General features: G+C 40.5%; 1 protein-coding gene across 3 annotated transcripts in view; it reads left to right on the forward strand.

The window, feature by feature from the left end:
- Window positions 1-26,932, forward strand: part of DPP6 (dipeptidyl peptidase like 6) — a 510,686-nt gene that overhangs the window by 121,554 nt on the left and 362,200 nt on the right. Inside the window, exon 1 of one of the 3 annotated variants that reach the window (XM_059469784.1) lies at window positions 7,032-7,355. The exons of the other annotated variants lie outside the window; for them this stretch is intronic. Within the exon in view, the coding sequence (XP_059325767.1) occupies window positions 7,332-7,355 (24 nt within the window). The 5' untranslated portion in view covers window positions 7,032-7,331. Of the gene's footprint in view, window positions 1-7,031; window positions 7,356-26,932 lie in introns of those variants that run through there. 3 annotated transcript variants of the gene reach the window in all.

Genomic DNA, 26,932 nt, shown 5'->3' on the forward strand with positions numbered 1-26,932 from the left:
GCATAAGGAGAAACATGTCTCACTAAGTTGAGTGAGTTTGAAATATTTGTTTGTTGAAGTGAAAGTTCAGGTCTCTATTGCATCATCTCTCTGATCTGCTTGAAAGAGAGGTAAATAGAGCAGAGTAAAGAAAACTGAAGGTAGGGAAATATTTCCAGAGGAGGCAGGTAGGTTTAGTCTGCTAGCTGACAAAAATTGCCAAGAAATTAGTAATGAACTCCAGTTTGGGATTTTCTTTAGTTAGGAGTAATGGATTATCTAATTAAAACAGAACATATTCAGAGAAGACCTGCAACCGTCAGGATTTCTGGATAAATGACTTTAAACATCCTTGACAGTTGGTGAATGTGTGAGCTTTCCTGATTTGTGAAGCTTTGCCATGGGCACCTGTTGCTGCACTACAGGATTTGCCTCAGGGCAGCTGATTCAGAGCTGTTGATGTGAGCCTGTTCTGCTCCACCATCAGCTCTGGGAGGCAGCTCCTTTCTCCCCTTTTGCTCCAGGTATCATTCAATCAGCCCAGGCTTGATTAACTCAGCTCACCTCACATTCACCTCTGAGTGCCAGGTCATAAAAGTGAAATTGTGCATATTTACTGCAGGGAAATTGATATCTAAAAATTTCCCGTGCTTAGTCCTTTAGAAATGCCAGCAGGTTTATGCTATAAACTGTATTCTTTTTTTTTTATGGCCCCAGCTCACAGAAATAGAAGGAAACTATTAATTGCAAACAGGTGAAAAATGCCATAAAGATCATGAAATTTTGCTTTTGCAGCAAAAGTTTTTACATAGAGTAAAATGTTTTGAAGCCTGTCCTTTAAAATGTAGAGAGTAGATTAAATTTTGAAGCATCAAGTGTGGTTCCAAAAAGCTCGTATCCTTAAAATTAGGAATTTGCTTATGTGATCTACTGAACTGGGCTATTTGTTAACACAGAAAAGGGCCATTTTCAAGTCATAATGTTGCAAATAGTTGTTTTTTCTTGATGATATTTTCCATCTTTCTTCTTCCTTGTACAGAATTTTTCATGTGGCTTTAGTTTCATTAATATTCAAACAAAATTTTACTATAATGAAAAGGTTTTGATTTTAACTCTACAAAGGCAAATTAATAGACACAGCCAACAGTCAACTTTTCATTAATACTCTCCAACATTTCTGCTCAGGCTACTAAGAACTATGGCAGCTTTCTTCATAAAATACTTCTTAATGCCAAATGCTAATTATTCGTGGGAATATGGTTTTCTGTAGCCCCAGGCTGTTGCAGAAAATGACAGCTTTTGATATTACTAAATAAAATAATGTCTCCCCTGTGGCATTTATTGCGTACCGCATTTAATGAAATGTAGATTTTTAAGGTCATTTCATTAGCAATGAACCCAATAGTGTTTGCTTTTGGTGTCTGATTGCACTATAGTAGGGTTTTTTTTTTAAATCTGAGTAATTTTATTTTTCTACACAGTTTCTTGGGGTTTCTTGAACTTTCAAAGTCTATTTTCTCAACTTGCATAAAGAAAAAAAATATATGATTGCTAGGAAGAAATCTGTAATGCGAAAAGCTGAGAGATTCCAACTTGTTTTTGTGAAGATCTGAACTGCATTTCCCCTTCATCAGTCATATGACTCTCCATCCTACATCACGTACTTTTCAATTAATAACTTTTTTTTTTTCCAAATCCATGCCCTTTGGGGAACAGATTTTTATTATGTCAGGAATCCTCTGCCGCTTTTTACAACTGTTCAGACTATTTTAAATACTTTCCCTGTGAACTATGAAAACCTCTAGCTGCTATGACAAGACTGGATGCTCACCAGAGGGTTGTTTTCTTCTGTGCCTGCAGGCACAGAAGATCCTGACCCTTGGGAATCAGTAGGGAATTTTAACAGTGATGCCATGGGGATGTATCCCAGGCACAGGGGTACAGCCTGCAGTGTTTCTGAAGGGGAAAATCTGTTGTCCTTGCAGGAATTTCTTCCTTTTGGAGCCACCCTAATGACTTGACCCATGTGAGGCCATAACCAGAGGCCCTTGGTCAGCCTTTGCAAAGCCTGTCCACCTTCAGGGCGTCCTTGCAGGATGTCTCTGCCTTGCTTTGCCCACCTGCCATTGCTCCAGAGGGACATTTGCACTCCCAATATCCCTTGTAAACATCACTGTAGCGCTGGCATGTGTCACAGACATCTTTTCATTAAAAATCCTTGCCTTAGGAGTTTTTCCTCCTGAGAAGCTGTGAGGCCTCAGGAACAAAATGGAAACTTTGATTATCTGCTGCTGTGGAATGCAACAGGTGCATCTGTGATTGGTCTCATGTTGGATGTTTGTAATTAATGGCCAATCACAGCTCAGCTGGCTTGGACAGAGTTATCATCCATTCTTTTCTATGCTTAGCTTAGCTAGCCTTCTGAAACCTTTTCCTCTATTCTTTTAGTATATTTTTAATGTAATATATATAATAAAATAATAAATCAGCCTTCTGAAACATGGAGTCAAATTCTCATCTCTTCCCTCATCCTGGGACCCCTGTGAGCATGGTCACAAGCATGGTTAAATAACTGCCCCTTTTTAGGTGCCACTAATGATAAAAAACTCCTTCTGGTCTTGTTTCAGTTTCATGCCAAGGCATGCTGCTGGCTGCTGGTGGTGTGTCTTCTTCAAAGGATGGCTGCCATCCTTGCTTACCTCTCTGCAAAGAGTAAAGAGCCTTTTAAAGTACCTTCTGCCTCTTTAGAAACTTTAAAAAACCCTCACCAACCCCAGAGCCAGCTCAGTCGTTCAGAATTTTGCTGGGTTCTGTGTAATTAATTAAGATTTTTTTAAGCCTTGGTGGCCCTGCCAGCCTGTGTATCTAGGTTGTGCCAGTTTCCAGGGTTCCCCTCCACCCCTGTCCCCGCCCCTCGCCCCGGTTCCTGCACAGCCCTGAGCAGCTGCAGCCATGGAAGAATTCTTTGTGGAGGAGGCAGCTCCAGTGAAACAGGTAGGAGGGCTGGGGTGGGCACCCAGTGCCCTGAGTGGGCTGTGCTGGATGGAAATATTTGAATCCAACAGGCTCCAGCCAGCTCACAAGCCCCTGCTGCCTGCAAGGATGATAGGATGTCTCAGAGACGCATCAGGTGTGGCCAAGAGCAGCCTTTAATTCTGGATGGTGTCCTGGTGTGCATTGGGAGAAAGCTGAAAAGTTCCTTGTGCAACTGGAAATCTCTGTGTTTTGCGCATGGGGGTGGGAGTTGCTGTAATCAAACCTCTGAGTCCCAGGGAAGGGGGAATTCAGCAGGAATGATGCTGAGCAGAGAAGTTCTGAGGTTTTGTGGGAGCAGGGAAGGGGAGGAGAAGTCTGGAGGTTTCCTGTGCAGGCCTGGGTATGATGGGGGTGTCACTGATCTGCCCTCAGATGGAACTGTTGGCACTGTCATTGCTTCTGTGACCTTTCCATTGCAGGATGTGTTGGACACAGATAACTGCGGACACTCTTGCAGCACGGGTTACTTCAGGGCTGGATTTGTCCTGTCTGCCTTGCATTGACATAGAATGTTTTCTTCTCATGTGATTCCTTTTATTTTGTTGTTGTTTTTATTCATTTGGTTGGTTAGGTTTTTTTTTTTTCTGTGAGTTGGTTACTCTTTAACTTAATATTTCTACCTCTGCCAACCCTGTTGTTGCTTCAGCCCTGCCCTAGGCAGAAAAATCTGTGCAAGCAGCACCCTTGGATAAAATTATTTACAGCAATCACAACATGAGGTAGAAATGTGAAGCTGGTCAATGCCATGGAGTTTGACCAAAAAGGATGCAGGACAGCAGGTGACTTGTTATTCTTGCAGGTTCTTTAGGCCAAACCTGTTGTGGGGAGTGCTTTCTTCATTAGGAAAAATGACAGCTGCAGAATTGCCTGTACGCTTCTCTCATTCCACCAGACTGATGCTGCAGTGTTTGAAGAGTTGTGCATTAGCACATAGCTGGGGTTTCTATGATGTAACTGTGCAAACTGAGTTATTCAGGGTGGAAAAAAATGTTAAACAAAAGCTAAATGTTTGAACTGGCTTTTTAACCCATGGGCATATTTTGAAATGAGCTATTCTCTTTGGTCACACTGGGGATGTTTCTGCTGCTGCTTTTTGCTGCTCTTTGAGTAACTCCTGCAGACATCTGCAGCATTAGCAGCATCAGATCCTGCCACACTTTTCCAGTGACCCTAACCCAGATAACAGCTGAGAACACACAGTGCACTCGTTGTGCTGACAGGTAAAGCTGTGAATACAGGAGAAATCCACAACCTGTGGGAGCTGTGGACATTGCTGGTGGCCACCACAGTGGTGCAAAATCTGTTTGCTGAAGCAGGACTTCATGTTTGCATGATGGTTCACCCAAAAATACATTTCTCGGGGGATTCATGAGCAGACTCAGCTTGTACCAACTTTGGGAATCATTATGCTGAGCTCTGCTGCATGGATGGGCAGCTATTCATCTATTGGTCTTGCAGTCCTTCACTGTTACAGTGGGATAACAGCATTCCTTACCTCCTGGGAATGTGGTGAGGATAAATACTGCATCAGCCTGCCAGATGCTATGGGACTGTAGCTTCATAAGAGGGCCCTGAGTGGGTAGGCTATGTTCACTTCATGCCTGAAATGTGTTTTGGAGCTGTTAGGGAAGTTGAAGAAGAATTTGAGCTCAGTGAATCTAAAGTGCTCAGGACATTCATCTTAAAATAATATTTGGAAATGGAAGATTAATATTTGCAAAGTCATGTCATGTTTCAAAACTTTTTATAAACTGAAACCTCATTGTTTCCAAACCAATTTGGCAAATAGCTGTACATTGAACTTCACAATTTTTTTAGTGGATAGCTGACAGTACTTGTGAGAAGACTGAGGAGTTAAATTCCTGTGTTAAATAATGAAGTAGGCACATCAGTAACAGGCTACCACTTCTTTAAGCAGATTTGAGTAATTTAGACATAAACTTATAGTTCAGTCTGTATGGGCAATTTGCTTGTGCTGGATAACTGGTTTTTCTCTGCAGTGATGGAGGTACAACAGGACTCAATGTTAGTGTCTACGTGGAATTTATGACTTTGCCCTGTTAAAAGGCCAGTTTCCCTTGGGAGTGGTGTGTCAACATGTAAAAATCACTGTAGGATCCCTACAAAGGGTTGTGTTCAGCTGTTTCCTTTACAAGTACCCGTGGAAGCAGGAACTGGGGAAAAGTGGCTTTGAATTTCTGAAATTCTGAACTGAGGACATTTTTTTGTGTGTTTGTGTTTTTCATTTATAACAATGATTATACCTTTCTACAGATTTCCACATGCTTGCAGTCATTTTTCAAAGGCTGATGTTTTAATATGAGTAGGAGAGTTTGTGCACTATATCTGCATATTTGTTCTGTAAGCATTTTGGATAATGGAAGAGGGAGTACAATTAAAGTTTTCAAAATTGTAATTGCAAGCACTCTCAAAGAGGACGGGCATAGAATTTCAGATGATCATGATAAATGTGAGTGGCAGTGTGAAATCAATAAGATAAAAGTCAAGAAAAACAAATGCTGAGTATTGAAGTTAGGAAGGAAACTCATTTGACACCAGGAAAAAATGGGGAATAACTGCCCAAGCAGCTCCCTGCAGAAAAGGGGGTTTGTGGTTTTCTTGGATGCTGACAAGTCAAATATAGATCCAAAATGTGTGCAACTGCAGAAATGGTGGTGCTCATTCCGGGATATATTGATGGTTGTATTTAAGTTTTGGGAAGTAATTATTCAGTTCTGTTTGGTACCAGAGAAGTCTGAAATTGGATGCTGGGTGTAATGCTTGGAGGGAAATTAGGGAAGCTGGAAGGACTCCAGATGAACTCAGAAGGGTTGAGGAACATGAAAGAAATGTGAAAAACTGTATTCATTTAATTGAATAAAAGAGAAAACTGAAGAGAAAAAAAAAATAAGTGTCTTAGCTATGAAAAGGCTTTTTTTGTAATGAAGTTTTCTACTGGGAAATTTTAATTTGCAACAAAAATTTGTTGGTCAAATTTTAGAAGAAACTTTATAATTATACATGGTTTTAAGAAAGAATGAAGAGTACTTTTGGTGAAGAGAACAATTCAGAACAGAGGACACAAACATCTGTCAGTGGTAGTTGGGAAACTTTGCTGTAAGGGACTGGAAATTCCCCTGGGCTGTCTTCAGCAGAGTCTTTCTGTACATTTCATTGCTATGGAATGTGCAAGCTATGTGCTATGCTCAAAAATGATTTTTTTCCCATCAGAAGAATGTTGTGGTGGCTTAGAAGAGAGATGCAGAAACAAGAGCTATGTAGGTGCAATCAGTAGTGTCCAAGGAGTCAGGGGAACGGTGTGGATGTCAGGGCTGTTTCTCACAGAGAAAGGAGTTTGCTGCTTTTGATGTCCTTCAGGTTAAGTGCCAAGGAGGCATTCCTAAACACCTGGAGATGAATGGCTATCAACAAAACAGGTCTTTATAAATACCCATTTTTGGAAGAGTTATGCTTTTTTAAATGGAATGACTGATCCTACATTGCTCAATGCCATCCTCTAACATCAGGTAACCACCTGTCCCTACCACAGAATTAGCTACTAACATATTTGAGATCATTATTTATTAGCTATCCCATCTTTTAACTAAAAAGATATTTCACTATATTATGTGTTGAGTTGGTGCACATGTAAATAAGAGGGTGAGTCAGAGAGAACTTCAAGGGTAACTCCTATGATTATTTTCCTGAAAAAGTTCCCATTTTACTGCTTGGCTAGCAGGGAAAGAGCTAAACCAAAAAATGTTTTCCCCATGGATTCCATTAAACAAAATCAGGCATCAAGCCTTGTCATGTGCCCAGACAGTTTTAAAAAAAGAACTATAGCTGTTATGTAGCAGGCAAAGAGTTTTTATTGTGAGTCACTATCTAGCAGAATCCTCAAGTGAAAACAAGCACAAACAGAGGCTGGGTGGGGAATGTGTTGAAGGAACGTGTTCCTTACTGAGTGAAGGAATTTGGGGGTGTGGGTTGATGAGAAGCTCGGTGTGACCAGGCAAGGGGTGCCTGCAGCCCAGAAAACCAATTGCGCCCTGGGTCGCACCAAAAGCAGAATGGTCAAGAGAGGGGATTGTAGGGGGATAGAATATAAGAAAATAAGGATAGTGTAGAAAGAAATCTTACCCCTAAGGAGTTGCAGCTGGGCCAATTATCAAAGATTAGGAACAGGCCTGACTTTAACAGGCCACAGCTGTAACCAGTGAGAAGCAGAGTGCTATAAAAGAGTGGAGTGGTGTTGAGAAGGGAACTGGAGTCAGCTGGCTGCTTTGTGAAGAAGAAAGAGTCTGTGCTCTGTGGAGATGCCTACGGGAAACACCAGGACGGTAAGGAACTTTTGTGATAAGGGGACAACAGTGTGGGACCTGTGCAATAAGGTGACAACAGGGAATTCTGTCCCTCTCTGCCCCTTCTACTCTGTTCTCAAAAGATCCCACATGGGGCTCCCAACATGGGAAGGATGAGGAGTGTTGGACCAAGCCCAGAGGAGGCCATAAAAATGCTCAGGGGGCTGGAGCACATCTGTGATGAAAATAGGCTGAGAGAACTGGCTTGGTCAGCTTGGAGAGCAGAAGGATCTGGGGAGACCTGCCAGTGCCTCAAGGGGTTAAAAGAGAGCTGGAGAAGGACTTTTTGCAAGAGCGTGGAGTGATTGTGCAAGGAGTAAAGGATTTAAAGTGAAAGATGTTGTATTTAGAATAGACATTAGAAAGGAATTCTTAACTGAGAAGGTGGTAAGGCCCTGGCACAGGCTCCCCAGAGAAGCTGTGGCTGCCCCATCCCTGGAAGTGTTCCAGGCTGGGTTGGATGGGGCTTGGAGCAACCTGGGATGGTGGAAGGTGACCCTGCACATGGCAGGAGGGGTTGTGCTAGATGGTCTTTAAGGTTCCTTCCAACCAATCCATTCTGTTTCTATGACTTATAAATGAGGGTGCTGCTGGTAGGTATTCTTGGATTTCTAAGCCTACTGATATTTAGTAAGGTTATAATGCGAAATGTGAACAACTTTTAGAGCTTTCTGCTGAGAAGTTGTTAGAGCTTAAGGACGATTTAACAGAGCAAACTGACATTTTAAGAAGCACACTGCTATGTCATACATTTTGATCACTTTGATGGAGTTTTGGATTATCTGTTGGTGTGAAAATCCAGAAATCAAGTATAAAACATGACAGGGGCTAAAGCCATTAGAATACATCTGGTTAACTTTTTTTTTTTTCTGAAGGAATAGAACAGCCCATCCAACAACTTATTCCCTTGATGATCATGACTCATGATCAGACTGCTTGAGTTTCCACAATAAAGTTAGAGGAAATAAGAGAATGCTGTACTATGGTATCACTGGAGTTGGATCAATGAGCAATTAAAATAAATTTATCCAATTAACTTGGCCTTTTCTTCTATTCTCCAGCTGTTTTCAGATCAGCCTTGTCTCCTGTGTATTTATCTTGCCATTGAATACAAAACCCATTTCTGTATCTAGATCTCTGTACATTATGATTGCAGTGTTTTTCCTGTTCAGTGGCTGATTAATAAATTCTTTAAAGAATGCTCTAAAAACAACACAGTCTTTTCTGGTTAGGTTATTTAGCTATTAACCAAGCATCTTGAAATTCACAGATTTTCAGATTTCCTGAACATGCTCCTAGTTATTTTCAAGTATATTTTTGTAGCCTCCAGTGATTTCATAAGCCAGACCTCTCCATCTTTTTAGCAGTCCTAAACTAGTTTTTCTTTTATGAATTTGTCTATTAGCTTTTGAATCCACATCCCTTTTTAGTGCATTAGATACAGTGTTGCATAATTATCATATTGAAAGATAGAATAAATAAGCATTCCCTGCTCACCTTTTATGAGCACACCTCCTTGTTCAGACACTTGTCCTGTGTGTTTTTTCTGGTTTGTTCCCTGTTTCTTGCCTAATGACTTGCAGCATTTGACTTGCATCCTTGACAGATCCTGATCACCAGCTGACATTTTCATAGATCTGTTTGTTTTAACCCAAGCTCTCCCCTCTGCGTGCTAATTACTGAAAACCCATCACTCTCTATGTAAACTTTAGGGTCATTTCTTCTTTGTGCATCACTTTGCCTCTGTTTAAACTGGGCTCTTGTGGGACATTTCATAATTTCCTCATCCTTGAGGGTTTAGCCTCAAGACACCTGAGAGCCACTTGAGCAAATCCCAGTTTCATTCTTTTCCTATCCCCCAAACTCCCTGTGACATCTTGGCTCCTCTCTCCATTTGTTGTTAGAGCTGGTTTCTGCCTTTAATTTTAGCTCCTCTGAGGTTGGTGGATACAATCACTGGGATGGATGGATGGATGGATGGATGTCCCTCACATGCCATGCTAAACTCCCTTTCCAGGTGGTCTCCAACCTGCTGGTTTCATTCAGTAATTGATGGTGCTCATTTTCTATCTGCTGGCATAACCAGAGATGTAGTCCTTTAGTTCAGTAAGATAATAATTTTGCTACAAGTTAAATAATAAATCATAAAATAAACTGTCATTTTGGGGTCCTTTTTATGATTCCTGCAGTGCTGCCACTACACCTTGGGAAATTATGCCATCTGAAAAATTTAGTCCATCTATGGAGATGCTTTGTCAGTGGTTTAAAAATTGGATATGTGAGATTTATGGCTCTGAAAAACCAATGATCTCTATTCTCAATGCTTTGTCAAACCCTGCTTGGCTTATGCTGCCCATAAACCAGTCTAAGCCTTGGTGTCTATAAGGGAATGTGTTTTGGTGATTAACAAGGTGTTGTTTTCATCATATATTTATTACTCTGAACCTTGTCAGAACAGTTCTGATCCAGCACATTTATTAGATTCTGTCTCTTCATGCCACTGTGATAGTTTCCTCTGCCTGGTTGCAACAAAATTAAAAACAAAAAAAAGCCAAGGAGCAATGTATATATTTGCATAGATTGCTTGGAAAGGTGCTCAATAAAATATTGCTGTGTTTTTATGTTCTGAGAATGTCTTGAATTGCAGCCTTAAGCCAGATGATAAATTCCCTCAGTCAGGTATGGCTGAGTAAGTTCTTCCCTTGATAAGTCAAAATAAAGATGTGTGAGTGGCTGTTTGGAGAATTTGTAAGGTGAAAGAAATACAAAAGTTAGTGGCTTTAGGAAATGCAGTGAAGGTGGGAGAGTGGATATGCTTTCAAAGCCTGGGACTGATCTCCTTTGTTTAGTTTTAGTTTAGATTAGATTCTAATCACATCTGTGATGTGATTAGAATACAGATTTATTCCATGGTAAGAAGAAATAAAACAAAAAACTCCCTTTCTTTTAACAGTAACCAGTAACTTCGGGTAATATGTGTCCCCTTTTCTATGTGTTTAATGGAAAGTTCACCAACACTGTCACTCACTTCACCTTGCAATTAATAAATAAAATATCCCTGCAGAATCATAGAATCAGTGAAGTTGGGAAAGATCTCTAGAATTGCCAAGTCCACCCTAAACCAAGTGGAGAGCCACATCTGCACACCTCCAGGACTTGTGCCCAGCATTTCCCTCGAGCCTGTTCCAACCTGTTTGACAACCCTTTTGGTGAAAAAATTTTTCCTAATATCCAACCTAAACCTCCCCTGGCACAACTTGAGGCCATTTCCCTGTGCCCACTTGATTTTTATGTGGGAGAAGAGACCCACCCTGACCTCCCCAAACCCTCCTTTCAGAGAGTTGTAGAGAGTGATAAGGGTGCCCTGAGTCTCCTTTTCTCCAGGGTAGACACCTCAGATCCCTCAGCTGCTCCTCATAGGAATTCCTTGCTGTTATTTAGAAATATTTGAAGGAAGGTTTTTCAGAAGCACAGCAGGCAGGTGTGCTGATGTTCTTTGAAAGTCAGCAAAAACAGTCATCATTCTTGTCCCATGTAATTAAAGAACTGACGGTGCAGTGCCTGTTTCTGGGTTTGCACCCCTGTGCTTTGGGAGTAGCACAGTATCACTCTACAATGAAATGTGAAAAAAAATCACTTTAGCTCCAAATGAAAAGCTCATTTCCTCCTTTGAGCTTTAGTGCCCCATAATGTGCTTATCTGCCAGGATGTTGATGTGTAAGCATGGGAGCCTGCATCTTTCTACATTAGTAGGATAGAATTGCAGTTGGTATAAACCACAATTAAATAAAGCTATGGAAAGAGAAGACAAAGTTAGTAGTGGCTAGGAGATGTTTATTTTATTTTGTTCTATTTTAGTTATTTTTCCTGTAGACAGGAGTTGGAGCTGCTAAAATTACTGGTAATTTTCTCCCCGAATAAAGTGCTTTTCAATTTATGTTTTAAATACTTTCTTTTTAAATACATTCTACTGCATCTATAAATGTCAGTGAAACCAGTTTTAAAAATCTAGCTAATGTCTGCATTTTGTATCATATCCTGATCCGGCTTTTTGCTAGGCATATTTTCTTGCCATTTTTCAGTGCATCTGATAAAAATGTTGCATATTTTCACGTCCTTCCCTGTCTCCAGCTACTTTCAGACTGCAGGTTTATTTAATAATTAAACACTGTCGCAGCATCCACTTGTTAATAAGGGTATGAGAAACTTGGCAGTGATTTCCTGAGTCCTTATTAACAAAGAAGAAGAGAGAAACACGGAGTGCATGAAAAGCATCTCTGAGAACATAAGGGCTGTAAGGACTCTGTAACAAAGGTCTCCTGAAGAGCCCTCCAGAATAAGACACAGCTTAAAATTCACCCAGAGCTTTTTGCCAGTGCAGCCATCTGACCCTCCCTTATCAGAGGACACAGAGCCTTTGCAGAAGGCACATCTATTGTATTCACAGGGAACGTCCCTACCAAGGCAGGAATGATGCCTCTGACTCCATGTTCTCAGAAGGCTAATTTATTACTTTATAATACTATATTATATTAAAGAAAACTATACTAACTATACAAAAAATACAGAAAGGGTACTTATTAATGATTATGCTAAAAAGATAATATTGAAAACTAGTGACTCTTTCAAGAGTCTTGACACAGCTTGGCCCCGATTGGCCAAAGAGTCAAAACAACTTACAGCAGAATGCAATGAAACAATCACCTGTGGGTAAACAATATCCAAACACATTCCACATATGAGCAAAACAGAGGAGAAGCAAATGATATAAGAATTGTTTTCCTTTTCTCTGAGGCTTCGTGGCTTCCCAGGAGAAAAATTCTGGGCAAAGGGATTTTTTTCAGAGAATGTGAAAACCACAGCACATGGACCTGTTGGTGCAGGAATGTCAGCAGGAGGGGTGAGAGACTCAGTGTGGGGACAAAGGTGCAAACAACCTTTTCCAGGATGTGCCTTTGCCTCAGTGAGGGGTCGTGGTGTCCCCTCTGATGCACAGGACACAAATGTGACTGTGCAGTCTATTTAAAGCTTTCTTCCATACTCATGGATGCTGGTGGGAATGCTGGAACCTCAGGGCAGACTCCTGCATGGTGGGAAGCTGCTGGAGGATGTGTCTCAATGAGGGCAGATGCACCTGCTGCAATCAAATTCAGGCACCAAATGCCAGTTCTCCCAGCTGCTTTGTGCTGTCCCTGCTGTGACACCTCTTCCCTGTCAAGTGTCTGTGTAATCCTGAGAGCTGATCCTTATTACTATTTTTCAAGCCTAAAGTTTCTTTTAGAAAGATTTTTTCCTTAAAAAATTTTGACAGCTAATGCAATCTTCAAGTCATTTTCCTGCAATCAGCTCCTCACCCATGACCTCTCCTGCCTGTTCCGTGGAGAGGTTTGTGTCCTCCATCAGCCTTGCACAGACTCTGTGTCCCACATCCACTGAGTGCTGGGCTCCAGCTGGGTGTTGGGTGCCTGGAACTGAAACCAGGGAAAAGAGCAGCAATGGTTTGGGAGGCATTTCAGGAGACAGCTCAGGGCAGCTTGAGAAAATGTGATCCGAGAGATCCAGCCCAGTATATTTCTGCTATACTGACTGTAGCAGCAGCATCCTGTCCAACCTCAGGTACAGAGTCACTCCTCAGCAGCCCTTCACATTAATAAAAAGCATTAAAAGTCAGATTATCACAAGTCTGCCAAACAGCAGCTAATATTAGCACACTGCTCTCTGTCCCAGTGCACAAAAACAACTGATGAGAGGACACCAAAGTCACGCTCACCAACTACAGGAAGGAAACCAAAGGCATTTTATATTTCATCCTATCAAGCTGTATTAAATCTCAATATAAAGGCATTTGGGAATGAAGTAAACAGGGGCTTTAGGTACACAGCAAATGCAGTCCTGGTGATGTACTCATGGTGTAGCATTTCAGGTAATGACTGCTCCTGATTAAACAGCAGAGACCAAGCAAGACCTTGAGCTGAGAAGGTGTCAGTGTTCCTGCAGGATTCACTCCTGCTGCATGTTGAAGAGGCTCTGTGTTTGGGTAAGGACATATTCTGTGTCTGGGTACCTGTAAGGACACATTTTGTGTCTGGGTTTGAAAGTGCAGCTTCATCCATTTGCTCAGACTTGCAAAACTGTAATGGAAATTTATCAGCTCAGCCACAAAGACTAATCTTCCAGCTTTAGCAGAATGGAAATACTAATGGCAATTTACTTGCCCATCAAAAATAATTACTCATCCCAGCTGAGCAGGCAAGTAAAATTTGCAAGACTCAATTAACTACCTGCACTGAGGAGAGTTTATATGATATTCTTGTTGCCAAGCACTTTGATTCTTACTGGAGCTGTATAAATTAACCACTTCAGTGCTTTCCAGGAAACCCCATGGGTCAGAACTCAGATTCCTTGATACCTTTTGCACTGTTAGGAGTGGCTTATACAAAGGAGAAGTTAATAGAAAATGTCTACATTAGGTAATAGGAAATGTCTACAGTAGCAAAGTAATTGCTACCAGATGCACTGGTGGCAAATACATAATGCTAAATGATACATAGTAATAAATGAACTGACACTGTATAAAAATGAGCAGCATTTTTTGCAAATCTTTTAATGCTTTAGTCCTCACTTAGCCAGTTGGGAACCACACATGGAGCTGAGGCCTGCTGAAGCAAAGCCCAGCAGTGAGGACTGGTGTGGAGCCAGTCCAGAGGTGCTTGTGAAGAGGTTAATTCCATGGAGAAATTATCCTCATATTTGCTACTGTGCCTCCAGAGTGAATGTCCTGGTTAATTCCATGGAGAAATGATTCTCACATTTGCTACTGTGCCTGGTCCTGGTCCTCTCTGCTGCCCACCACAGCCCAGCCTTGGGGGACATGGTGACGTTCCTGTGCTTTTGTTCTCCCTTGATGAGGAGACACAATGCTGTCCTGGGTGCTGTGGGGAGGAGATGATGCAGATGGATTTCAGAATTTTAACAGTGTGAACCTCTCATCTTAGGGTTGTGATAAGGGAAGTCACTGGATCACAAAAGGGAAAAGTTTCTGATAAATAAAGCACAAATTTATCCACATGCCAAGGGCCTTCCTTATGGTTTCTGTAAGTCTGCTAGGGATGTTCCTGGAAAATGTGGGACCAGTGCTCATTACCTGTGGGGACACTGCATAGATGCATTTATGCCTCCCTTTGTGTGAGAGAAAGATTGAGCTGTTTTCTAGACCCTTCCAAATAGCTCAGCAGCTTAAAATTTTGTTCCAAGTTGCTGCTTCCTACTTCTGTGAAGGTAAATATTCTCTAGATAGGCAGCTCAGGGTCTAATTTCTGACAAAGAGGAGTTTAGTTCAGGATTTATGTAATGAAGCCTTGAATGCAGGGTAAATTGAACAGCTCCATTTGTTCAGACATAAATCACAAATCACCTGCAGCCTGAGTGGCTGTCCCCTAAATATCATGGGGAAATGGGTCATGTTGCAGGTCTGAGTCACACACTTAAATAGAAACATGAAAATCAGGAGACAAAGCAGGCTGTCAACTCATCAGGCTCATCACCTGGCTTGTACTGAACATGCCCTGAGACCCAGAGCAATGTCTGCTCCACCATCAAATCAGCTCAGTGCAAATCTTGAAAGGTACCAACTAAATATAAATGTGAAAGGCTCTGATGACATAAATGCATTCAAAAGTCTTTTTTTTTTTTTTTTTTAACCATGCCTGGATAGGGATTTAGAGCGGATATTTCTGAATAGTCTAAGAACATAAAATGATTGTTACTGAAAAAGGCCAGGACAGGAAGACTTTGGTATGTTCAGACATTTTTTATAGTTAATACTGAGACAGTATGCCAAAAAATAGGGACAAATTAATAAAGAATTTGCTTCTTAAAACAAAAAATCCCTTCCGTCTATATTAAAACCCATAGTCCACCCACCAGTTAATTAAGCCTACAGCAACATAATGACCATTCAGCATTAAGCACTCTGAATTAAGTAACAAATTTGCTCAGCCAGCCACAGGCATTAAATAACCATACATACATAACTTCCACTAGTCAATAAATCAAAGCTACACAAAATCATTACTCACTTTCCTGCACATCTTTTCTTCTCTGAGATTTCTGTTTTCTTTCCAATAATTGTGCACATTAAAGGCTTTTCCAGAGTGTGTTTTGAAAGGGCATTGTTGAGATGAGCAAAGAGAGGGAGCAAGTGCCAAGACTCAAAGGAATGTTCTGCTGAGGTCCTGCAAGAAGGGGCTTATGCCTCTCTTTCTTGCAAATGGATGGAGGTGCTCCTGCAGGCCAGGCTAGTTGTGAGTAAATTAGTCCTTGTGCTCCATTTAAGTGTTTTTGCATTGTAGATCAATGCACTTATTCCTCAGTTCCTTGTTTTTCACCCTTCAGAGGGTACATACCAGTTCCTTTCATTTTGGAGAGAATAAATATGCTACAAATGGTGGGGCAGTCAAACACCAGAGAACTGAAGACCCTTACAAAAAAACCCCTTAAATTGTAGGACATACATGGCCTGTGTGTTACAATAACCTAAAGGGCTGTTCTCAGGGACCCTCAGCTCATCAGTCACCTTCTCCATGGAACACTTGATGCTCATTGCTTCACCCATGAGCAGGTACAAGGTGAGGCTGGAGAGTGTTGAGTTTGCTGGGGTCCCCAGGACGAGGGGAGAGATGAGTGAACCTGACTCCATGTCCTTAGAAGGCTAATTTACTGTTTTGTGATATTATATTATATTAAAGAATGCTATACTAAAACTATACTAAAGAATAGAGAAAGGATACAGACAGAAGGCTTAACAAGAATGATAATGAAAAACTCTTGACTGCCTCCTCAGAGTCCAACACAGCTGGATGTGATCAGTCATTAATTAAAAACAATTCCCATGTTTGGATAAACAATCTCCAGACCACATTCCAGAGCAGCAAACACAGGAGAAGAAATCCTGGCAAAGGGATTTTTCAGAAAATATGGCAGTGACAGGAGAGTGCCTCACACTGAGCTCACCTTGCAGGTGCTTGGTCTTCTGTCCCATGTCATACAATGTCAGTCTCTTCTGTTTGACCATGGCTGGGTCATCCCTTCAAGCTGGGCAATGAAGTTTTACCATGGAAAAGAAGCTACTGGGAGGCACATTGTGACCTGGAGAATTGTCCTTGCCACTAGGTTTTTCATTTTTCTTAAACCAGTCATTTATTCCTAAGACTTCCCTCGAGCAGATGTTTCTAGATGTTGATTGTCAATATGTGAACTGCAGGCAAAAAATGTGTTAGAATATTCTTATAAAAAAAAGAAATTCCAGATAATTCTGTTGAAACTCCAAAATAAACTTCTACTGCTTCTGCTGATTTCTATGTCACTCTAAGAAGTTAAGAAGTACAAGGTTACATTTGAAGAATGAAAGCAACAAAGAAATATAGACAGGGTAGAGATGCAGGTAGCAACCAACTCAGTGGGCAAGAAGATAAAAGAGCTGTAAAAAATAGGTAACAAAACATCTATCTGTAGTAGGCAGAGAAATTAAATGAAATGTAGAAGTATTTAGAGATAAACTCTTTATGAATATTTATCCATATTATTCTTGTTTTCTAAAAATGGGCTGGGTAAAAGAAGAGTCATGTGTTGTGAAACCCAGTGTTCAGAAGGGGAAATGCTGGATGGAAGAAAAGTGCTTGTTGTATACACTGTTCTGTTTCCTGTATTCTATTAAGGAATCTAGTATCAAATGATTTCTAGCCTTTAGTTTGTAATCATAGTGTCTTTTGGATTAGGGAAACAAGAGATTTCACCAAGAAGAATCCAAATGCAAAATCAGGTACCTGTAGAAACAGAGTCCAGAAAGCCAGAATTTATGTTTCCAATAAGCTCTGTGTAGCAGCTCTTGCAAATTAGACAGAATGCAGCCATCCAAGACTGCCAGTTTATCAATTGGAAAGTGCATCATTGCCCAAACTCCATCCAGCACCAGCTGGATCCAAGGCTCTGCCAAATCACTTCAGACAGTCGTGGTGTGTGAGCAAAACCTCGGCTGATCGGGTTTGCAGCACAAACCCAAAATGAGTTTGTCACCCTTTAAATTCCCACATACACTGGTGGAAAATTGCTGGAAAATGAAATAAAGAAATGACAGAAGCAGTTTAGTTGCCTGTCAGCTACGAGGTACAGACAGCCTTACACAAATATGATTCACAGTCAAGCTCTTGTCAGAGTGTCCTGGTTTCAGCTGTGATGGAGTTCATTTTTTCTCTGTGGCTGGTGCAGGGCTTGTGCTTTGGATTCAGAATAATGTTGATAACACACTGATGGTTTGGGTTGCCAAGCAGTGCTTACCCTAAGCCAAGGAATTTTCAGTGTCTCATGCTCTGCCATGGAGGAAGTGCAAAAAAGGCTGGGAGGGAGCATGGCCAGAGGGATATTCCATACCAGAGAACCCCATGCCCAGTATATAAACTGAGTGAGTTACCCAGGAGAGGGGCTGATCATGGTTCGGGATGGGTTTGGCATTGGCCAGCAGGTGGTGGGCAATTATATAATGCAACATTTGTTTCTTTTAGTTTTGACTTCTCTCCCTTCTTCTTCTTCATCATATTATTACTATGACTGCTACTATCATTATTACTATTATATTAATATTATATTTCTCTGAATTCTGGTTATTAAACTATTCTTACCTCAGCCCATGGGTTTTACATTTTTCTGATTTGCCTTCATCATCCCACCAGGTTGGGGCTAAATCACAACATGGCACAATCTGGCATCAAAGAGAAGGTGCTCAGGTAGGAATGGCCCATGGCTGGTTCTGCTCCTGGGTCTCAGTAGTCTCCTCACAGCAGAGGTTTTCTCTACTGGTTTACCCCCCTCCTGGCTTCTCAGGTAGGTTGGTCTCAAGCTGCTCATCCTACAGCTGTTTATCCCCATATGGGAAGATAGGGAATCTGCCAGGCTCCTGGCGAGGCTCACAGTGCTGCAGCTCCAGGCTTCTTCTGCTATGTCTGATATTGTTTAAATGTGGGCCCAGCACATTGTGGCACTGGCTTCTTCTGGACCTCAGGGCATGGTCCAAGTTCTGTTTATGCACTAAAAATTAAAAAAAAAAAAAATAAGGCATCAGCAAGGTCTTTTTTTCTGCTGGTTGTAGGGTTAGGTCTTCCTCACTTTTAATGTGGGTGGAAGAACACACAAGTGTGTCCTTGGTACAGGATACACAAATGCATTCTGTGCTGTCACACAAGTGTGACCCACACAGGTGGGTCCTTGAAACACACTTTGCATATTTATATATATATAAGACTGTGCACATAGTGAGTTATTTGGAATAGCTTCTCTTGAACAACCCTTTCTGGAGTAATTTCTATTTTAAACAAGCCCTTGTTACTTGATAGTTTTCATTCTGCCATGTTCATACGTGACTTTGTTTTAGCCTCTTTCCAGAAGCCACTTACAATTGGAGAGGGTGCAAAAGATACAGAATCCAATGGATTAGCATTGCAAATACTCCGTTTTAGTACTAAGCTGGGCTCCAGCTGCTCTCTCAGATCCCTGGCCAGGTTTTAGGCACAGGAGAGAAACAGGGGAGCCGAAGGTGTACAGTACATGTTTTCACATCAGAGCATTACTCCTGAGAAGTGCTGAGCATTTCATTATTTATTTCCAGGGGATATATTGAGAGGCAGATGCAAAGGTTCTCAGATGATGGGGGCCCAGTTTGTGGCACAAATGGAGCAGGATGTGGGGTCACACCTCCCATACAGCATCCAGTGACTCACAAAAGGAAACCAGGCTGGTTGCAAACAGGTGTCACATCACTTTTCCTATTAAAGTGATCAAATGGGTTGGAATCCCCAAAGATGAAGTTATTGAGGTTTGTGCTTGAGGCTACATAGCCCAATTGCCTACAATCTCAGGGGAGGGGGAGCTTTGCACAGGAAATGAACTCTGGCCATTGAATTTTCTTTAATAATTGCCTCAAAGTCTATTATGTGTGCACCACATCAAATAATTACAGGTCTCTCTTTTATTTTTTTTTTATTTTTTTTTTTTAAACTTTTTACCAAGGACTATTTGCTTGGAAAATCAAGCTTAATTTTTTATTCCTTGAACTCTTTCTTCCTCTACCTCTACTGCATTTAGGGATTTATCACTGGCCAGAGTAAAACCCCATGAAGCAGTAGTAGTCTTAAAAATATAGTGATATGTGAATTGGATGAAGAAAAAAAAAGGCGTGAAGTCAGGCTGTTTTCTGCAGTGTGGATTAGTGGAATAAACCAATTTTTGGTGCTCACAGGTTTTGAAAAATGTTCCTTTCAGCTGTTTTCAGGATCATCTTTCACTTTGTATAGGGTAAATGAACATAGGATGTTTATTGGAAACAAAGCATTTTATTTCCCAGTGATGAATTATCAGTCAGTGAGTTATTCCTGTGAACCCAGTGGGGTTTTTTGTAATCTCTTGGAACTCTCTTTTACTTCTTCTTGCTGCTCTCACTACTTCTCAATGAGCAGGTTCCATCTCTCTGCATGTGAATGAAAGTTCAGGTTATGTGGGTAATTTCCCTTATTATTTTTCAAAACTGATAGAACAACCAGGGGAAGTTTTAAAGGCAGGAGATGCCCTTCCCCCTGCCAGTGCCCTTGTCTGACCACCCTGGGCTGTTGGAGAGCCCAGTTTAAAAGCAAATACCTACCCTTGAAAGCAATCCCAGGCAAGAGCTCCCATTAAGCAGTGGGTGGTAAATGAGGCTCTGATTCACAGCCCTGCTGGGTGCTGCTGCTCTGATACCAAAGGGTGGCAAATAACACACAAGCACAGGATTTTCCCCTGCAATCAAACCCTTTCTGACTGGCTGTAATGGATCTGTGCAGGTGCACTGGAGCACGTGGATGCTTGGAGAGCGCTTTGGATTTCAGTTCCTGTTTCAGGCTGGGCTTTTTGGGTGCAGTGTTACAGTAAAATTCACCATCACATTAAGCAGTCAGAGTGATTGCTTTGCATGCCAAGTAGCAGCACTCACCTTTTTGCACCAGGTAACATCCCAGCTATCCAGGAATGCCCAATCCCAGTTCCCTTGAAGTTAAGCTGTTCCTTTCAGCCATAAATCTGATCTAATTATGGTGTTTTGTAGCACTGCAGCCATCAGACTGCAGTCCTTCTGCAGGTGTGCTGCAGGAAGCCATGGAAATGCAGCTGCCACCAGAGTGTCTGGGAGAGCAGGGCCCAAATTACTCAGGCTGCATAGCAATCAGCTGAAATTGCTGCTGCTTTGATGGGAAGGACAAATAGGTTGACAAAAACACATGGCTGTATTGACAGACAGCCCTTCCCCACAGCTGGAAAAGCTGAATAGGAAAAGGTGCCACAGGACTCCAGTGCAGAGCCCAGCAGTCAGATTGCCAGCTTCTGTTTTATTTCACCCCCAAATGCTATTACACTTGACATTTCTGCATGTTCACCACTATAATTTTAAATTGTATTATCAAGATAAAGAATGGTATGGGAAAGCCGCAAATGATAGCTCATTTGGTTCTTTCCTTGTGGCTTTGGCTCATCATGTTTTTTATGACTTATGAAAGACTTGGCAATTACACAACTGGGCACAGTGAGGGGAAAAAAAACAAACCCAAAACCACAATACATTTCTGGATCAGATTTTTAAATTATTTGAACTTTCTTTGCAGTTGAATTGTGTGGTCTGGTAGGGCAGGTTCCCAGGTGGGATATCTCTGTGATCATAAAAATTTGTGCATCTGAGCAGATTACTTGGAACATGATGTGGGGGAAACTCTGTGGCATGATGGTTTTCTGGTATTTTCTATTGTGGGCAAAAATCTGCATAAGGTTCAGCTCTCAGAGATCAGACTGTTTCAAAAGGTAATGTGAAGGAATACAAAATAATTTGGAAAGAGAGGAGGTTGAGCTGAGGCAAAGAATAACTTGCAGCAAGCAAGTCACCTAAAGCCACAACAAAAAAAACCCACTATGAATACATTTAGGAACATATGAAAGGCAAATAAGAAAAAGAAAACAATTACATAATATGGAAAGAAAAAACAAGATGGCTGGGAAAAGGCTAAAATCTTTATTCTTAATTTCAGTCTTCTATGAGAAATTTGTGACCCTTTAATTAAAGTGATTAAATTTAACAAGGAGACAGATGACCTAGAGAAAAGAGGGGAGGAGAAAACACTATAAAATATGTAGATAAGAGAAACACATTCAGTTTAGGAGTGTCTGGGTAAAATTACCTGTGAGAATGAATCACCCTTGGGGAATGAACCATGAGGAAGGAAGAAGAAACCTGAGAGAATGGTGCACCAGTCCAGCTGACTCCAATAGCCCAAAGGAGAATGGATCTATTAATTAATAACCCTGTGGAGCATAATGAGGAGATAAAAATAGATCCTGTGGGTTTGTCAGGTATAAATTGTGTCATCCCTGTAAAAGAATAGGATCTGCCAAGTGGATGAAAAGTGATAAGTGTGACATATCTTGAATTTTAGCAAGGCTTTCGATACCATTCCAAATAATTTTTCCCAAAAGGTGTAGAGGTGCCATGGTCTCAAAATGGCTGTAGAGATGCCTGAAAAGCAGTAGAGTAACTTATTAATAGCTTTATTTAAAGGTAGGAGAGCATTTCACTGGAATGTACACAGGCATCAAACCTTGGGCCTTGGTGTCTGCATTTCCACTGGTTTTGATGATGGAGGAAAATCTTCCCTGCTGCCATTTCCTCTTGATGCCAACCTGGGATGGGTTACAGACACTGCAGAGTGCAGAATAAGGACACAGTTTGACATGGAACTACTTGTCAAATAGCCCTAAATCACTAAAATAAAGGTAAATAAACCAAATGCTATCTACAGGGCTGAAGGGAATCAAATGCAGAGATATAAAATAGGGAATATTTCACTGGGCAGCACAGAAAGAACTGGTATTTCTCCATAAATTAAGTAGACATTGGTAATGCTGTTGTAAAGATGTAAGGAATTTCTTGAGGGAAGTTTTAATACGAGTAGCATTAATGGAATGTGGGAAATAGTTACTCTGCTATAAATAACGGGTTTTTTTGTGGTTTGAGTTCCAGTTTCAGAATTATAAGTACAAATCAAAAGGAATCCAGAGGAAAGCAAAAGTGGCAAGATTTAAAAACTAAGCTAAGCTTATTTGAATGCTGACTTTGTTTGATTTAAAATGAGAAGATTTCAAGGCATCTCCAGTTCACAAGAACTTTTTAGGAAATGGAAAGTAGTGAGTCAGGAGCAGAATAAGAGTGAATGGACTTGATTTCAAGTAAGAAACAGATCAGTTTATTAGCAGGGAAAAAATATGATTCTAAGAAAAATTAAGCTTTTTGACAATCTTGAAAAAGATTGAATTTGTGGATGCCTCATGCTCAATGATTACTTAGTAAAAGATAACTAAAAAAATCAAACCACAATGCAAATATATATGTAATTTTGTATACTACTATTGCATAATAAAAATATTACACTTAACATGAAACTTGAGCAATTTGCATCAAAATTGGTTAGACTCTAAAATGTTTCAGTTGGTCAGAAAATGCAAAAAACTCCAATAATTTCTGTCATTCTTTAAGTCCTAACTTCAGGCTGCAATATTGGCTAGAATTTGAGAAACTGATGGGGTTTATAACATTTTAAAGAAAGAAAACTAATTCCATTTGTAGACTGTCCCTTTCTTAACAAACCTGTGTATGAGTAAACATAACACAGCATAGATCTTTATATGGTGGAAATTAGTTTTGAAATTGAAATGAGTTCCATTTCAGAAATGGTATAATATCCTAAAGTTTAAATATGAGCTTGGAAATGTGGAAATAAATAAGGCCTTTCATTCCCTTACTAGTAAACTTTAAAAAATAAAATTTAATACCCTTGAAGGACAAATGATTCAGAGCACTGGAAGCAGAAAGCCTCTAAGGATTTGGGTCATGCCCTCAATCATTTCTTCTAAACTTAAGCATAGATATGAGAAACACTCCTGGTTCTTTATACAATAAAGCCTGGATCTGAACTCCATACTTTTGTCACAACTTGATATTGAGGTATAAATCACCAAACAGAAATCTCTGTAAAGCCTCATTATAAGAAGGGACTTGTGTTAGAAGCACTGGGTGAGTTGCTGATTTACTGCATCCTCATCACTGAAGTTCTCAGTCTACTAAACGTATTCCACATGCATCAATGGAAGCCGGTATTTATGAAATCAAATACTCCGAAATGTACCCAGTTGTGTCTTTCCCAAATGTAGTTTGGTCTTGATAAATCATGGAATTGTAACATTCATTTGTCATCCTAAGCCCAGTAAAGGGACTCATGGCTGAAGATGGGCTCCTGTCCCTTTGAAATCCACAGTATTTAAGCTCATGCCTAATTCTGTTAATTAGTGCTTTAATTTACCTGCATGGGAGCCATGGTTGAATAGTTCTGTTTTAGTATATCAAAAAAGATGCTTGATCTTGTTTTTTTGTATTATTATTATTACTACTGTTATTATTATTTTTTGTAATCTTTATGATTATTCTTTGGAGTCTGACAGATATTTAAACACACCTGTAGTCTGAAATATCCAAAACAGGCTCTAAAATACAGCGGTTGCAATCTCCTTTGGTAGAATAAGCAATAAAGTGTGTTATTTCATAGCTTTGTCACAGAAGAAACTTGATTCCTCTTTTATTATATTTCCTTCATTCAAGGGCATGTTGAGATGAAAGAGGGATTTTATATGGTTTTTCAATGTTATTGATCAAAATAAATGCTGTCATGGGCATTTTTTCCCTAGTTGGAAATAGTCAGAAAAACAAACACACATCAAATTGGAAGCACTTTGGCCATAGTGATGTTGGTGATAAATAGATTTATTTCTACTCAGGTCTTACTGTTGTGCCTCATATTTTCTGTAGAAATAAAGTGGAGAAAGCTTAAGAAAAGGAAAATGAGGAAGAGTATTTTCTTGGTTCAGACTTACAAGTTCTTACTTCCAACATGAAATTTTAATTGTGGTCTGAACAACATGAGTACTTTGTGCCTCGTGTAAAATAGGAAGGAGTTTCTTTATTTCTATTTGCAATCTCTTTTATTACTTGAGGTCTCGCTCTTACTGTGGAGAGCATTCTCAGACCACTCTTTTATGACACTTAATGGTCAGGGTACAGAAATTCTTGCAGCACCATTAGAAACTCATGGATCTCATTTTTGATGTTTGCATTCAGAGCATAAGCACAGTAAAAAATCAAAAGCAACTAAAGCACAGATTATGGCAGATATTTAATTTGGGGAGCCATACTTCATGCCTCATAGTTTGATGGTAAGGAAATATTTTTTCTAAAAATTTCAGCGTAGTCTTATTCAATCAAGAATAAGGAATTCCTTCCGAAAGAAGGAAAACCGCAAGGAAAACCACAACAAACCACAGCAAGTTCCACTTCAGTGAAACAGAATCTGAAAAGCTTCTGAAATTCACAGAGCAGGCACTTATAGGGTAAAATGTGAGCAAGACACTGTGTCATAGGCTCATATTCATGCACTGCACACCCGTCAGTTCAGTTAACCTCTCTCTGATGAAATAATTACATCGAGAGCATGATGATGTGCTGTTTTAAGTCTGCCATTGCTGATGGCTTATTATTTTGTCTACTTCAACTTAAAAAGGTGCAAAGAATGTGCAACCAAGTATGCACAAAGCTCTGGTCCCTCTGGAAGGAAGCCTGATGTACCAGATTTTCTCCAACAGCCTGACTGGAATATCTGAGGAGGAAGAACAAATGTGTCTTGGAAGAAAAAATGAAGCCCAGATTTTGCCCTGTGCAGAGTCCTCATTTGAGCTGTGAAATGATTTTTTCTGTGTTTGCCAGAGGAGGATCTCACCCCTCTTGCTCCCCACCTTTTCTTGTGACAGATTTGCTGAATTTGGGACTTATAAACATTTGTATCTGCTTCACCCAGGCAGCTCCACTGCCCATTGACCTAAACTGGCTTTTTTACCCAACAGGGTTTACTCCATTTGGATTAGCTGGTCCTTTCTGTCGTACTTGTTTGCCCTAAAAGCTATAAACCATTTTTAAAAGTAGCTTTCATGAGAGCACTTTGTATCTTTCAGCGTAATTACTATGTCTAATCCAAGAATTGTGGTGAAACAAATTCACCTTTGTGTGTTCTGTGGAAAGATGTTTGTAACCCATGGTTTGTATTGGTAGTCAACACATTTTCCACTTTGTGACTTCTGAAGCCTTGAAGATACTTGATCATCTTTAAAAAAAAAAATCAAAGATGGCAATTTACAACAGAAGGTGGAACTCTCCATTGTTTGGGGATTTTAATTATTTTCCAACTCTACTTTAGTGCCCATTGTTTTTTAATATATTTGAATGGGTTAAGTGATGGTCAGCACCTGTCCTGATGGGAGGAGATTGAGATAAACCCTACAGCATTTCTGACAGCTGCCTGCTTCAGAAGAGCAAAATGGCTCATAAATCCAGATTGGGACAGTGGAAGGATTTTTCATTCTTTCCATCTTCCTCTGGGAATGAGCAGGGCCCTTGTGGGGACTGCACTCAGCCTGCCTTGAGTGGAGGGGATGTTTAAGAAACAGAACCTTCAGCCCCAGTTCCGTGCAAATGCTCTGAGTGAACTCATCAAAGGAGCTGGCAGCTAGATAAAGGCATCTCACACTCTACAATACTTCAGTTTTTCTTCTCTGGTTTATAGATGTCAAATCTTGCTTCTTTGATATTTTTTCTTCTAGTTCTCTGCATCTCTTGTAGTAACAGCTGAGAAGGATGAAATCTTTATTTTTTCATGGTCAAGCAAGACAGTGTTATTTAATAAGAATTAGAAAAGACAATAACACCATTGGGCTTTGGCTTGTATTTTTAGAGAGCATTTTAATGCCAGTAAATGGCATGTCCTTTGGTTAAATGCAAATGTTTCCAGAACAGGAAAATCTTAGCTGCTATGAGTCCATGGCCATGGTGTCTTAATAAAGCAGTCAAGGTCATTGTTTACCCATCAGTGTTCCCAAAATACAGCCTCTAAATTACCTTCAGCTAAAAGCCAATAGATTTTTTTAACTTTTTAAACAAAGACCCCACTGGGCTTGGTTCTGTCTGAACACAGAGCAGACAGATGGTCCCTGCCCTGCAGAGCTGGGCTCTGAGACCTTGCATTTCTCCTGGTGACTTTCTGTGTTTTCTCTGATTAGGACATAAGCACTGGCAGGCCAGGAGACCTTGTCAGAGCCTCCTTCCCCCACTTCCTCCATATGTATGGAACATTCAGCAGAGGTTTGGACTTTTAAATTTTTTTTGTCATGTTCTTTCACAGTCCAGTACTACTTTATAAACTCAGGCTCTGAATGGGGCCAAGTCAATGCAATCCTTCCTTGTTATTGCATCCCATGAAAGCTCTATCAATTCTCTGGTGTGTTATTCTTCATCCTTGAACAAACTGGCCTTTTGGATGGAGGTAGAAACATTCAATACATAATTCACTGCACAAAATTACTCTTTGATGTTAGTAAATTGGAAGATCTGCAAC

Source organism: Ammospiza nelsoni, chromosome 1, assembly GCF_027579445.1.
Source record: "Ammospiza nelsoni isolate bAmmNel1 chromosome 1, bAmmNel1.pri, whole genome shotgun sequence".
NCBI classification, from domain to species: Eukaryota; Metazoa; Chordata; class Aves; order Passeriformes; family Passerellidae; genus Ammospiza; species Ammospiza nelsoni.